The sequence below is a fragment of the Haliotis cracherodii genome, unplaced genomic scaffold (genome assembly GCF_022045235.1).
Source record: "Haliotis cracherodii isolate W230 unplaced genomic scaffold, xgHalCrac1.p SCAF_4, whole genome shotgun sequence".
Taxonomy (NCBI): Eukaryota; Metazoa; Mollusca; class Gastropoda; order Lepetellida; family Haliotidae; genus Haliotis; species Haliotis cracherodii.
Window position 1 is genome coordinate 15,435,096 of NW_027266297.1, and position 16,014 is coordinate 15,451,109.

Below are 16,014 nucleotides of genomic sequence, written 5' to 3' on the forward strand. Positions count from 1 at the left end.
ACATTCAGGTTGGGAAAATATCGAATGGAATTTTAAGCTTTTCTCAACAATTTTGTATGAAATTTCATTTAATGTTGATAATACTACGCCTCCCATTAACAAAGAATGCCTGTTAGTAATGGTTTATGTCATGATTACTTGAGATTCAAAGACAATGTTACAGTTATCAGAGTGGCAGCTGCGCTCTCTCATTTATTGTTTGACATTCCTGACGAAGGCGTTTTTAGTATCTTTGTTGTTTGTTTAGAGGAACATTTTTGGTCCATCTGTGCTTAAAGCGACATCCTGAGCCCTGTTCTATAAAAATATTATTGGTTTGAATAACAATGAAATGCACTGTAGAATCCTTATGGATTTTTGTGGCGCCTACCAAGAACCATAAGGGACATATTTGGTAGCCACTGGTAACACATACACAAACAATTTAATCCATAGGGAAGACACTGAATTCTAGACATTGTTTGCAGGGGGGAAAAAATCCAAATATTTTCACCTTCACGTACAGGTTCTTCTCCAGTGAGTTATCGACTGTGCTGGTGTGTCTATGTGCAGGTCGGACCCATTAGATTTAAAGCCCTTATTTGAGTGCTTCATAATCAAACATATTTGTATTTTGCGTGCGGAGGCGTGTCCGGAGAGAGTTGTGGATCCCAAGAGAGAAGCGAGCATTGATCACAGAGTTTGTTGGTAGCAGATGCACACTGGCCTGATAAGTACTCCAGTACATCGATGAGATTGTAGTACCCCAATCGTTGATGACGGAACATTGAAATACGCTAGGACCACTGGTTTGAGTCGAGTCTGGCAGTAATTAAAGACCACGGAAGATTGTCTGGCACAGGCTTACAATGGCGGCCCTGATCACTGGTATTAAACTTTTGCCTCTGCTGGACACTTAGTGCTTAGCATCAGAGATCGGAGCTGTGTAGCTCTCTAGAATGTCTGATGGGGACATAGAGCATCGGATTTGGTCAATAATAAGAATAATGAGGGAGCGTGGGAGATGAGGTTCCGGGTCTTGATAACATAACTGGGATGGTTGTTCAATGCCTGTTCACCAAAGTTCCAGTTACATTGTTAGATTCCGGTGGGCAAACGTGGTGCTTAGTGTGTATAAGTGTCTTGGTATAAAGGAACATGCACTGGGAAAGTATGGTCGGGTCGGAGAGAAAAAAATCTCAAGGCTCAGTGTGATGGGTGTGAGTTGGTGGGGTTGGTGAGTTTTCTGTACAAAATAATTGTAATGCTTTTCTGGTCCATCAGCCTCATGATAGTGGTATAGGAAAGAAATATTTTGCGCCTGTATTATTATCAGATAAAGATTAGTTCTAAACATCTTTTAGACTTTTAAACTTTTCAAGGAGCAGAATAGGTTTCAATGAACTCCTACATGCAGATTCTGGATTCTCCAAGAACTCACTGCAGCCAACTGATATGGGAATCAAATGGGTACGACTGTGTATTTAACCTGGCTAATTATGTGTCATTGTAACTGGGTGGCTTTGATTGTTGTTCATGATATCAACCACTTGTTTGCTTGGACATCGGCCATGCTCAACCAAGCAATCTTAGCGCTACGATTGTTATAAGTATATCTTATGGTATGGAAGTTCCCATTCCCTTGGGGCTAAGATCGAGGTTGTGGAATGGTGCTAAGATTTAATTTTGTACAGACTACTAGGGTACATCTGGAATATTGCTGACTGACATAGAACACTAACGTGAAGAACTTGACATCTGTTGCATTGGAAATAAACATCTTAAATAGCAGGATCTATAAACATGATGAATTATGAAAATGCATCAATTTTTAACTGATTTGATCTAAAGATCCAACTTATTCATTAAATTCTTGATTAAACTCTGATTATGAAGTTTAATTGTCGGAGAAGACCATATATTCCATATGACTTGAAAGCCATCCCAGACCTCCAGACCCGTGAAGATCCAGGGTAGAATAGGTCTTCAGCAACCCATGCTTGCCATAAAAGGCAACTATGCTTGTCATAACAGGCGACTAACGGGATCGGGTGGTCAGGCTTGCTGACTAGGTTGATGCATCTCATCGATCCCAATTTTGGATCGATGCTCATGATATTAATCACTGGATTGTCTGGTCCAGACTCAATTATTTACAGACCGCCGTCATATAGCTGCAATATTGCTGATTGTGGCATTAAACAACAAACCAACCAACCAACCCAGACCTCCACTGGTCATGCTGGTTGGTAATCAGTCCTACTGACCTATACAGGCATAAGAGGCTTACCACATACTCCTCACTGATAAGTAGGAAGGGTGATATTAATCATGAGCTCTGCACTTCCTGGAGACTGTTCTTCTGTTATTGGGGGCGGTCGGGTAGCCTAGTGGTTAAAGTGTTCGCTGGTCACGCCGAAGACCCCGGTTTGATTCCCGACATGGGTACAATGTGTGAAGCCCATTTCTGGTGTCCCCCGCCTTGATATTGCTGGAATATTGCTAAAAGTGGCGTAAAACCATACTCACTCACTCACTCTTCTGTTATTGTATCTATTGTGTTGTTGACATTGTTGACACAGACCATGATATGTGTCTGATATCTGTCTTGTCATATACTTGAGAACTTTGACATGAACTTTTTGTTGGTGTTTGATATGTCATGCTGGTCGTGCCGAGTGGTATGTCTTGTTTGAATCTTTTATGATTGTATATAACTTGGACTTTGGACATAATGGATAAAAATGTGTTTTTCAAAATAGATATACATGTGTATTCTGTGGATGAATCATCTTTTACAGAAGTGAATGAATGTTGCTTGATTAAGGAATCTATTTATAAACGTATATATATAACTTGGACTTTGGGTGTAATGGATGAGATTTATTCTGTGGATGACGCATCTCTAACAGAAGTTAACGAATGTCACATGATTCAGGGATCTTTTTATGATCATATATGTGACATGGACTTCGGATGTAATGGATGAAGATTTTTCAAGTGAGATTTTTGGTGTGGATGAATCATCTATGATAGAAGTGAACACATGGCGCTTGATTCAGGAAGTGTTGAAATGCATACAAGGGTGAATCAGGAAGACTATCTTGTATGCTAAGCATCATATTCCTACGTATACTTCCTGTTGGATTTGTTACATACCTCTACTTGAGATAGCTGTTGTGAAACTAGAGCAACGTAATACCAGCCCGAGCAGACATTTCACACAACTGTTAAGCCTACTAATGATGATTAAACAATCTGCGACCTGGTTGGTTGTGTGTCATTGTACCTCACTGACATGGACTATAATTATTAGTGTTTTGGGCGACTTTTCAGCCTAGTCAAATTTTGATAACATTTGTAATTTTTTGGTCAACTCCAATTTTCAAGTGTATTCTTTCTTTGCCCTGCAGTTTAGGTGGAATATTGCTGACTTCAGTGGAGAACAACATTCATTTTAGCCATGTCACGCAGTGTTGCCACCTGATCCACAATTTAGTCATTTCTTGCAACAAGCACAAGATACAGAGAAAGCTTTTGACCCTTGAAATCCCCATAAATTTGATAGCATGAAGCTTGGGTATTATGGTTACAAATATAACTGCAGTGTTCAAAATTATGTCGGGTCCTTGAGATTTGCTCCATTTTTATTTGAATGTAGGGACCCGAAAACTCAAACTTAGAGTGTCAGGAAATAAGCTTGAAAGTCAAAGGGTCATTGTTGTAAACCTAATGTTAAACACCAGGGTTACAGCAATGACCCTTTGACTTTCATGCTCAATTTGTGACCCTGTAACTGTATCTTCTTCACAACACTGCATACGTCATGACTGGAGTAACATGGATATGCTGGTATTGTATCAGAGAAGACCACGCCTGCATAGAGTGCATCCTCTCTTGCCTATTTCCTCTTCCTTGTGTTAACAGAGCATTACAGTTGATCAGAGGAGACCCTCACAAGAGCACATCCCTCCACAATCTGCTTTCTCTTCCTATAACCTAGTGTTCGCTGCTCCATTCTACCGCTACTATTTAGTGCTCAGGTAACCAAGTGGTTAAAGTGTTCTCTTGTTGGGCCGAATATCTGGGTTCGACTCTCCACATGGGTACAATGTGTGCAGCCCATTTCTTGTGTCCCCCCAGTCGCTATATGGCTGAAATAATGCTGATGCATGGTATGTTTTAACTCACTCACTCACTCACTCACTCTTGTGCGTTTTTCATGATACTCCTGGAATAGTGCTGAAAAAATATAAAACCCAATTCCCTAATAAAAATAGTTGTGGTTCTAATTGCATTCAATTTCAAAATACAAAGCTGAAAGCAGAGCAGAACCTGACTCCCTTTGTTTTATCACAAGCAGAGGGGGAGATGGGAAATAAGAACCACATTTCTTTTAGGTGTATGTGACATTAGCTGAAAGTTCTCAGATCTGATATGTGTTCTGAATGCCGATGTCGGTCAGGATAATACATTCAGTTTCTCTACCATGTGAATCCCCTTTTTATTCGAAGTCCAAAACCATTGAATATTTCTTGACAAAACTTGCTATACAGATCAGTGTGGTGGTGAACTGGTGCCTTTTGATGATTTGGGATTTTGAAAAATACTGAACAGCATTATGTTTTTCTTCACTAAACTGAAGATATCCAATTGCAATGAACCAACAGTGGGGTATGAGTAGCCAAACTCCATTTTTGAAAATTGCACCTGACCAGGGGGATATGTCATCTCGTGGTGTCTCTTGTTTCCTAGGCTGATGATGATAATTGTGTCAGGTGTGTGACAGTGTTGATGTATCATGCAATGAAACGCTGACTGAATAGAAGTGGCTCAAGTTTTATGGCATGTCTGCATAGATGTATTACTCAAAAAAAGTTAAAGATGACCTGATTATTTTTTTTTATATTAACTGCAGTAATATAAAAGAACCAGGTGGTCCTTTACTTTTTTTAAGGAGTAAATTTATTACTCCACTGTGTTCGTGAAAAAAGACATACTATTTCCAAAGAATAATTTTGATCAATAACCATGAAGGCAAAATATGCAAAATAATTTTATTTGTGCAGGAGGCAAATTTGCTTGTATTTCCATCCATGATGTTACCATGGTTACTTGTGGTTGTTCATCTGTTTCAATTTCTGAAAATGTACGTTCAATGCATGTTAAACACCTATAAACAATTCACTACAAGATATTTGTAGCTCTCTGCCAGGTTACCTGAAGGTGAATTGTTATGTCATATGTATCTGGAGTTTCTTGTTCAATTGACTGTAGCCAGCTTGTTACTAAGCCGCTTGCCATATGAAAGATTAGCCTTTCTGTAGGCCCACTGTAACAAATAGGGGTACTTAATTTAGTATTTATGTGGGTAAACATGTCATGGTTAGTTGTTTGGTTTAGCAGCACTTGAACATCAGATCAATTATATCAGTGTGCAGAGGTGCCTACCTTTAGAAGAAGGAAAAGAAGATTTTTTGTACATAAACACCCACTGGGGCAGCCTACGAAGCATGAACATGACTAGTTATAACAGGAAGTTATAAACATTGATATACACCTGCATGACTAGTTATAACAGAAAGTTATAAACATTGATATACACATGCATGACTAGTTATAACAGAAAGTTATAAACATTGATATACACATGCATGACTAGTTATAACAGAGAGTTATAAACATTGATATACACATGCATGAATAGTTATAACAGAAAGTTATAAACATTTATATACACATGCATGACTAGTTATAACAGAAAGTTATAAACATTGATATACACTATGTAATACAAATTGCTATATTAAGGTCGAGAGAGGAGATGCTGATTTTCTTTGCATGAACATTTTGTAAATGAAACAGGGGATCGTTTTTGCAGAAGGCGCTTGTGAATTTGGTAGTATTTGAGGTGATATTGGGTGTATAGCTAAGGCGGGTGATATTAGTTCCAGCCTCAGATCTTTGTAGAGAGGGCGTTTCAACGGAGAGTGTTCTTCATATTCTCTTTCGTTAGTTTTACAGAAGGTACGTATTCTTTCTGCTGACGGAGTGTTCGAGTATCTTCCTCTCTCAATTTGAAGGTTGTTAGCACTGAGTCTCTGCCTTGTAACAGCTTTGCGGTGTTCTAATGCGGTGGTTACTTTCAGATATAGTTTAATTTTGATTTTGTCTCCTGTTTTTTTCACAGGTGTCTGAGCTTTTGTTGTCAAAGTGGATGGGGCTTAGTCAGTTTCAATAAGGTGGCTCGTAATTAATATAACATTAAAAAATATTTGGTAGTTTCTGATTTATATCAAATGACTGTTGAACGAGTAATCTGTACTGTATTCCTAAATTAAATGACATGGGCACTCGTTACTGCTAGAAATAGCAATGAAAAAATTCAAACCCAGAAAGGACTAGAAAAGGGCTTGAATGTTATTATTGCCTCATATCTTTACAGCAATCACTGCTTGATTATTGATACATGACGATACAAGGCACCAGGAGGGGCAGACTGCTGATGTTTGCTATATTCGTGTGTCTTATGCTTGCCATGTTGATCCGCATATCCACAAAAGATTTGAATCTGGTTGTTTATTTGGTTCAGGTGATCTGGACAGTAGGATTAGCAGAGTGGTCAGCATGTTCGCTCTCCTCACACAAGCTGAGCAGAACACACATGACACCAATGTGTCACTCATGCCGTCCCGTGATTACATGTATGTCATGGTAGAACTGTTCAAAACATTGATTTCCAGCTCTGGAAACTAACAGTTTTAGTACACTAGTCCTTTTTACAATAACGCAAAGCAAACCCTTAAAGGGCAAGTTCACACGGAAATGAACCAATTTTTCTTGTACTTTTTCCACATTAAAAGTGTTAACATGGAAGTGTCATAGACAAAAATATAAAAACATCATATTTAATTAACATATTTTTTGCACTAAAACGATTTATATTTTTCACATTTACCAAGTGTTCCATTTCCATAACAAAAACACCATGGCTTACGCCCCTTGCAATATGACGTCATTGGTGCCAATTGATAAACATTATGACGTCATCATGCTTTGTTAGAGCCGCTTCACGTGGTGTAGGTACAGTTTTGTGATTCTAGCGTCTCAGATGCCAGCCAGAATTGTGTTATGCTGAGTCACCACTGCGCCGGAGTGTGTCGTAGACCATGTTGTTTTACCGCAAACTGGTCCTTGATATCTTTTGCGTTGTGAATAGACAGGGACCCAGTTGAATTGGCACCAATTACGTCATAATCTAAGGGGGATAACTCAGGCCTGTTTGTCTCGGAAGACGAAGGCCTCATAACGGCATATCATTTTAACACTATTGTGAGCTTCCTACTTTCACTGTGAAAAAAAATGAGTGTATGTTTTCAAACACAGATACTAACTAATTCTAAAATTGCGTTTTGATTAGAAAAAGAAAGAAAGTGATTTTTGCGTGTACACTTCCCCTTTAAATATTGAAAATTTCTACAAATACTTATGATACCTTACCTGTTGGGCAGTTTGGCAAGGACTACGGGACTAATGCCTATTTCTAAAGCTGGTTTTATTCAATGATGTGTTGGATGGAATCTGCAGTGCCATAAAATCAGTAAAAATTGTCAAATTGAAATTAAAGAATGTCCATATTCATGCTCATATAGTCATCACTAATGTTACAGCTTTGTAAGCGACGCTGATTCACAGTTGGCAGATAGGTTTATTGATTCATACCTCAATGAACTAAAAAAACATAGTCAACAACCACCTGTGTTATCAACAATAATTAATCAAAAGCAAATAATATATAGATATAAATCAAAGCAGACAAATATGACAAGATTGATAAGCAGTTCTAGAGTAAGAATAGCTGCTATTGTAGCGTAACGTGAAGCAGGTGATTGCTTAATTTATGCATGTAACTTGACACAACCACAAAGTCAGAAGCTAATCAAAGGATAGTAACATCAAACAAAGTTCAGAGGACTTGTCAATCAAAGCAAGAGGGGAGGACGAGGAAGAAGAGAAGAAGAAGAAGAACTGTAACTGTTACGAATCTGAACAAATAGGTCAGAGAGAAGGTGACCATGTCAGTAACCGCCAGATTCGAACATTAGTTTCTTGAGAACTGGAAGATATCGTTGGCCAAATGTGAGTTTGAAATTAAACCTAAGGACATGAAGTTTCTGAAACTGAGATTGTGCAATGTTGTTTGCGCAGTGAGTGTGGAAGACAACATTAGCATGTTTGATACCGAAAAGTAGCACTAAACTTAGCACTAAACTATTACTTGGCCTGATGGGTTCATGATGATACAGGTGAGCCGAAAGGCAATTCACACGACTGTAATAATGAACGGAATTCCCCGTCATTCCGTATGTAGTGATGAAAGTCGTCCATGGACATGGCTTAAATCTTTACATTCATTTGGAAATGAATGCAATACAGCGTGAGAATGCAGCTAATCAGAATACAGGAATTACAATGAATTCAACAAACATTTAATTGTTATTGCATTGAATGCAGTGTTCAAAAATTAAGTTAAACAAAATAGTTGTTTTGACCAATTTGCCTGCCAGTCCGAAATTGGAATCTGAGATAGTAGTTATGATCAAACATTGTCATAGATGGATACATGAGCCATGGCAGCTGTTACTTGTGAGTCATTCCCATTATTCTTCATGTAGATAACAATTACTCCTTCTTTTGAATGATTGAATGGATCACCTGATGAATTAGTTATGGCCTACTCTGGAATGTCCTCATTGAACTCAAAAAGTTAATATCCATGAACCATCTTTTTATGATTTGTTTCAAATAATTTCAGCAAAATTGATAATAAAGGAATGACACTATAGAAATAGTTACTTCAGATTAAAACCTCAAAGACCTACGGTTCTTGTCATTTCTAATATTATGAATTGTTCTATTATTCTTGTCAAGAAACGTCGGGTTGAACCAAACAATCAAAATTTTGAAATTTCAATTGCGTATATGAAATTTTGATTGCCAAAGGTATTCAATGAATCTAAAACTGACATTTCATGTCAGAATTATTGCTTGTGATTCCAGAAGCTCATAGTCTTCTTATCAACACAGCTGTCTCAAGGCTTCAACACATCAAATTTGTATTTCAAAATCCATGAAGGCCCAGTATGAATTTCAGAGAACTTTGACCTTGCTAATCAGAAAGTGTAACTGAAGCGATCTCCATCACTGTCTCTGATGGTCAATATCCAGTGGTCTGGAAGTGACCAATGGCCAGAGCAGCTTCCATATCAGTGATTTTGTTTATTTAGACTGACCAGCTCATGGATCAATGAGGATTAACATATCCTGTGAGAGTGCTCAGTCACAAATGTCAGAATCCGACACTTCTGTCTGCTTCATTGGAAGTCATTTAGGGAAATTGAGGACGTTGTTTCATGAATTGACCAAGCATGGCAAACTGCAGGATTGGCCAATTATTGATAATATTTCATATTTTCAGCTGCCTGTTTAACTTGACAATATTTATGTATTGATTTTCTTTCTGTCTTTGACCGCAGTATGACCTTTTATGATTTTTAGAACAGAAGCAGCAAATAGTATGCGAGATCATTGTCAATGATATTTCTTTCAGTTTCTAAAGGATTATAAATGTAGTGATGAATTGGTTATTCGAACTTCCGGCAAATTGTTACTAAAATGTGTGTTTTCTCAAAATAACCTGAACATAATGTAGGTCATGTTCGAATATAAAGAAATATTGTTTAAGTATCATGAATTTTTCCAGTAGCGAATTATTTTCCTGTCCGAATTATTTTCCTGTCCTTCGCCAGAGGGGTGTTACAAACCTAATTTGTGAAGCTATCCAGAAAACTGTTGCATCGGATATAATCAGTAATGACTGGAAACCGACACCATGGCAACCTACTGATTTAGGAAGCTATAGGTAGGGTGTGGTCATGTGACGAGGCCATGTGAGCTGTGGTATCAAAGTTAGTCTGCTGGTTAGGAGCAGGCTGTGCATTAGTCTTGACAGACAATCTCCATACAATAACTGGACTGCCAGTAACGACTGCCAGTAATGCTTGAACTAATCCCTAATAGTGTTGTCTCCTATAACAGTTCACATCTCTGTTTGGTTTAATAATGGCCACTGACATTTTACTTCCACTCACAAGTAATTCTCATCACCTTCAGTCTCCATTGATTTCATCGCATGAGCGATGTCCCTTCCTTCTGGATGGAGCTTCCTGTATTCGTAATAAACCCAATGCTATTTATTAACAGGAAATTTTGTTTTTGACATTTTGGGGAAAGGGGCTATGCTAGGAGCTCCTTGCGAAATTGTATTATCACTAATCATGTTGAGAAAGATAAATGGAGTTTGATCTAGAAATACGTGTTTTGATTTGATTAAGAGGAAGGGACAGATGAGAAGAATTGATCAGGACGTACAAATGTTGTTTCTCTGAATATATAGCTGGTGTTGTGATTGATGGGGGAACTATTTTCGCCAGACTTTTGGGAGTCGGTAAATGTAGAATACCCAGTTAGCATTTCTAAAATCAAGAAAACATGTAACGTTTCCATGTTTCTTTTCTAAACGTAAGTAACTGGTGGCTAGGGCTGTTACGATTCACTCGCGTATTCGGTGAATCGAACCGTACCGTAACCATTCATGAATTTAATTCGTTATTCATGGCCGCTAGAATCGAATATTTATGAATATGCTATCATGTATATTTACATACCCTGTACCTAAAAATATCCATAACAACATATTATATGCATAGATTTCTTTCAATGACAACACTCTAATAATATTTAATTTGATAGTATTGTTTTCACTGGTCATTGTCGCATTTGAGCAGATACTAGTACCTGGATAAGTGCAGTATATAATTGAATAATTAATTAATAATTAACAAACCATGTCAAATAAATTATGATGTTATTGTTTCACTGAATATGATAAATACTACATAAACTGCTGATTTGTTATTGTAATTGTGAATTAATATTCGTATTCGTTACCCTATATTCGTGATATGAATCGTATTCGCCTCATAGTGTATTCGGTGCAGCCCTGCTGGTGGCATCAGTTGAATGTTGTGCAGATCAGATCCAACCAACAAGGGGTTACTATTTCCCAGTGACGCTTGTGGACAGTAAATGTACAGCTAGGACACGTTGGTTCATCACTTGTACTTAGGTTGCTATCAGAGTGCAAAAATAGAAGTGAGAGTCAAGGGATTCTTGTCATAACTCTTTTGTTCATGATTGAAAATTTAGTTTATCCCTGGAAATAAGGTACTTTAGAAGAAAACCTTCAACGACCCTTCATTGCCGTAATTTCTAATGCTGCTTATAATGAATTTGTTCAATTAATCTTGTTTATCAATGTAACCAAACAATCAAAATCATGAAGGTTCAATTGCATATTTGAAATTTTATTTGCTGAAGGCATTCAATGAATCTTTAAGTCAGGATATGTCATATACACATATATAATCTTATCAGCACAGCTACCTCTTGGGCCAAGAGTCTTGGCTTCAAACACATCATCCTAACAAATTTGTATTGCAAAATCCATGAAAGTCTTGTATGAAATTTACAGAGAAATAGAGATTATTATGCGAGCATGTGTGTCATACTGGTTTTACGAAACAAGTGTTTAAATTCTATTATTACACATTATTTCTTAATCTTTTTGAGCTCCCCATTACAAATAATGCACTGATCACCACTGCTGAGCTAGAAAACCACAATTTGTCGAGTGACGTCAACAATCTTCAGCTATGATGTTGTTTCTAATGTGACGTTTCATCTTTATGTCACAATGAGATTCAAATAAGGTCAATAATGCTGTCCGGATGAGGCAAACAGTGCACTGGGTCCTGAGAAGTGATATTTGAACTAGAGCATGTACGATTTATGAGACTGGTACTAGACTGTGGTTGACTTGGTCTTCAGTGAGAGAATATTTCCAAAACAATCTTTCATTTCATAGAGATTCCAAGAGTAACACATTTTCCATTCAAAAGGTTCAATTTGACGTATTCTGTGTTTTGGGTGACCCCTTTTGGTGTGTATGTGTAAATGTCCTTTATAGAAGCATCTATACAAGTACAATGATGCCTTTTACAATGTTTTCTCTAATGTCATGTCAGTCAATAAGTCATGATGCAGATCAACATCCATCATTAAGATATTTTATTCATGGCTTAGTTTGTTTTTATTTTTTACTTTTCTTTTATGCAGGCAAGTGTTGTGTAAATGTTAACTGTAGCTGTGTTTCACATTGCATCTGTTCTCTGGTGGAGTGTATTGCAATAAGTATTATCTTATCTTATATAAGCAGACAATATCATCTCTACTACCCAAAGATGAAGGCGTGACATTTCGGCATGTGAAAGTTCAGTGTATACCTGGCCTGGGTCCTATAGACGTCAGTGTTTGGAACTCGTCCTCTAGTGTCTAGTCAAATTTTGTTTACTCTAGTCGGCTCTGCCAAGAAAGTCTAGATTCTACCAAAAATAATGCCAAGAGACAATTTTAGGCTAGTAGACAAGAAAAACGTTTTGGCCAAGACTGCTTTTTCAGAATTCTTTTATCCGTAACCAATTTTTTTTAAACGTTTTTTTTTCTACAAAAGATTGAGCATGTTACTTTTATAAGTTGTAAACAGTAGCATCCATTTTGTGGAAAAATTTCATCAAGTGATATTTATTTAACAATTATTATTTCATATTTGATGTTTAAATTAGATATTAATAACTGAATCAGCATGATCAGTGATGGAGAACCTTATTACTGCTGCACATGTCCTAATTGAAGGAGTAGATGAAGCATGGGGCGTGTTGATGAAACAGTTTGTGTAAATGATGTATTCCAGAGATGTTCATGACTAGTACTGATGTCTTGAACGGCTTGGCTAAATGAAAGTAATGAAATAACTTAAAAGAGTGATTCTTCTCAAGTCAATATTTATTCAGAGCCTCAAGATTGAGGGTTCCGACCTCATCAGAAAATACGCCACTGTGATAATCATCAGTCATCGATTTCAGTGACGAGGACGGTAATTTTTGTTTAATCTACCCATCTATCTTTGCTGCGGACATACACAGACTGATAAATGAATTAGATGTATTGTTTTCATTGGTGGATCATCAGGATGCCTTGTTTTTCAGAGTATGGTTTGTTGATTTTATCCAGAAATTGAATTTGTACACGTGACGCTTGTCGATGTTTGGTCTTAGTGGGAGATGGAGTCCGTGGGATGTAGATGCATACAGGAGACACCATCAATGGACAAGTCTTTGAATTATTGATCTAACTGGATCTTTGATCACCCAAATGTAATAAACATGACATATTTGGTTCATTTTTCAATCGATTAGGGGAAATGATATGTACACACGAACATGTTCATTTCACAAATTGCGTTGTTGGATGTTGATGGAGTGTTTTGTCAATCATGATATTGGCCTGAGAGGGTTGTGTATATCTGAAGGATACAATTTCGCTGATGTAGTGCCATGAGGAGTATTATATTTCAGTATATGCAAGAAGAGCTCTATTCAGAAGAAAACAGAATATTATATCTGTGCTTCTATAGTCATGAAGCAAAATGAAAGAAAGCTTTTAATCTTTCAATGTTTTATTCAGATTAGAAATGGCGCAAATATTTGCAGTGGTGGTGAAATGGAATTGATTGTATATTTTGCCACAGTATTCTGGAGATTTTAATGTCCATGTATTTAACCTCTGTGTTCTTTGTTTCAGTATGAGCTGTTGTTCTGTATACAAGATGAGATGGATGCAGCTTTAATGATTGTGCAGAGTCTCATACAGAAATACCCTAAAGTAGATGCTAAGTTATTTATAGGTAAGTCACTCTCTCTTTTGGGATTTTTTATATTATGAAAAACAAAAATGTAAAAGAACCCTTTTAGCTGATTAGCATTGATGATTGATTAGTTGAACAAACTGACTGTGACCAATGATTGATGCTGAAATATGAATCGATGCCCACTCTAAGTGTAAGATCCTGCCCATGTCTGTACATATGCCCGCAGATTGCACAAAATTCTGTAAGCATCGATTTTCATTGGTATGAGCTTGACTATAACAGTATTCACAAAGAATGTTAGAAATTCATTTTTTAGCTTTTCTCTTACAAGTTACAGTACTGCAAAAGCCTTTTCATTTTTCAAACACTTTCAAATATCACGCTCACTTGCAAAAGCTATGCAAAGGCATTTCATTTTACACATATCAAATATGGGCATTATTCATCCCAAAATAAAAATATCTGTTACTAGAGATGTAATGTGGATTCACATCTCAAGTTGAGGGGTTTTGAATCAGTTGTCCAATTTTATGATCATATTATACCAAATCACTATTCCGAAGATAAAATGATGTACAGAATATGAGATGTGAAAAGCGTAGCACCTATTTCATCGTTATTTCTGAATTACTATGGTTACGAGAGGAATGTGCAACAGGGTTGAAATAAATGGAAGGCCTGGGGCTAAGCTAGTGATTCCGTCACCTATGCTGTGTGTGAACATCACATTAGCGAGGGTTGTGTAATGCGGGTGTGTCCCTGCTATTGTTAGCTGGGGAGAATACTGATATACCTCAAAACCAATGGCCATTAGACTATATGATATTCAGTTAGTGATGTTTACAGTTTATAGTAAAAGGGTAAAGCTTTTTTTCAGGGCATTATCATTTGCAGAAGCTCGAGGTCTTCCATTAACTGCCCGACGAAGGAAGTCAGTTGGAAAGACCGAGGGCTTCGGCAAATGATAATGCCCTGAAAAAAGAGTGTTTCCGTTATTATATCTAAAATGGATGGAATTTGTTATCAAATAAAAAAACACAACAATATCAGTTTTGAAACATTTATTGCAATCAACACGAATGTCACTGACCCACTTTTACAAATATGGAAACGTCATACAACAAACCAGATGACGTCACTATTGAACATGACATCACCTATCTCTATCCTATAAAGTCGCCTAACAACAGGCGTGATAATCGCCCGTCGTCAAGAAATATGAGGGCATTATCAAGTTACAGAGGCCCGCTCATTTCTGATAACACATGGGCGGTTTAATGATAATTCTACCCATTTTAGCTATAATTTCTATATACTACTCATAAGAAGTTAACCCAGCATTATACCCTGTTTGTGAACATACAAACAAGAGTTTTCTTGAAAGCCTACTGTGCAAAGAATTATATACCATAGTTCATACATTTTTGGTAGATCAGTCTGATTCCGGCAATACAGGCATTGATGTCTCTGACCTTGTGGTAACATAGCTATTTAAAGTGCAATGGTATCAGATTGTCACACAGGGTCTTGTATATGTTTGTTTATGTGGTCACCATAGACATAATCCTTTGCTGCTGCGTGGAATCTGCTTATCTGAAATCAGCTTTGCTTCTGTTTTGAGTAGATGTATGCACTGGTTTATTTATAGGTGAAAAACTGTTGACACTTTCTTAGCAACTAGTGTGTTGGTAGACTTACTAGCGTGTTGGTAGGCTGGGTACAGGGTTGAGGTCATGGGGAAAATACCTGATCATTTTGGTGACCTTTGTAGTGGTTATGTTATTCTTTGTGCATATAGAAGATAATTAAGCTTTAAAGCAGATGCATTAACAGCGGTAAAAACTAACTGTTTTAGTGCACTAGTCGTTATTATGATAACATATAGCAAAACCCTTAAGAATGGCAAATTTCTACTCGTCCTTATGATATCTTAGCTTTTGGGCAGTTTGGCAAGGACTATAGGACTAGTGCCAGTTTCTAACACTGATTAATCACAAGGTTTTTGCAATGAGACAAGTATGTGAGAATGGTTTGTCTGATTTGAAGTATTTTTTCTCTTGTGACTGATCAGTGATGATTTTTACAGATAGTTTGTTTTGGCCTGTTTTCCTGGCCTCTGTCGTACATCATCCGTCGTAAATATCTCCTCAGAAACGTCTAATTGCAACAGATCAGCATTTAGGGGCTAAAACAAGGTCTGGTCAGCC

At 37.2% G+C, this 16,014-nt stretch overlaps 1 protein-coding gene across 1 annotated transcript in view; it reads left to right on the plus strand.

Annotated features, from left to right (window-relative positions):
- The window catches only part of LOC139478444 (ceramide glucosyltransferase-like), a 61,183-nt gene that overhangs the window by 26,569 nt on the left and 18,600 nt on the right, over window positions 1-16,014 (plus strand). The window contains exon 3 of the mRNA XM_071260904.1: window positions 13,741-13,843. Coding sequence (XP_071117005.1) covers window positions 13,741-13,843 — 103 coding nt within the window. The remainder of the gene's footprint in view (window positions 1-13,740; window positions 13,844-16,014) is intronic.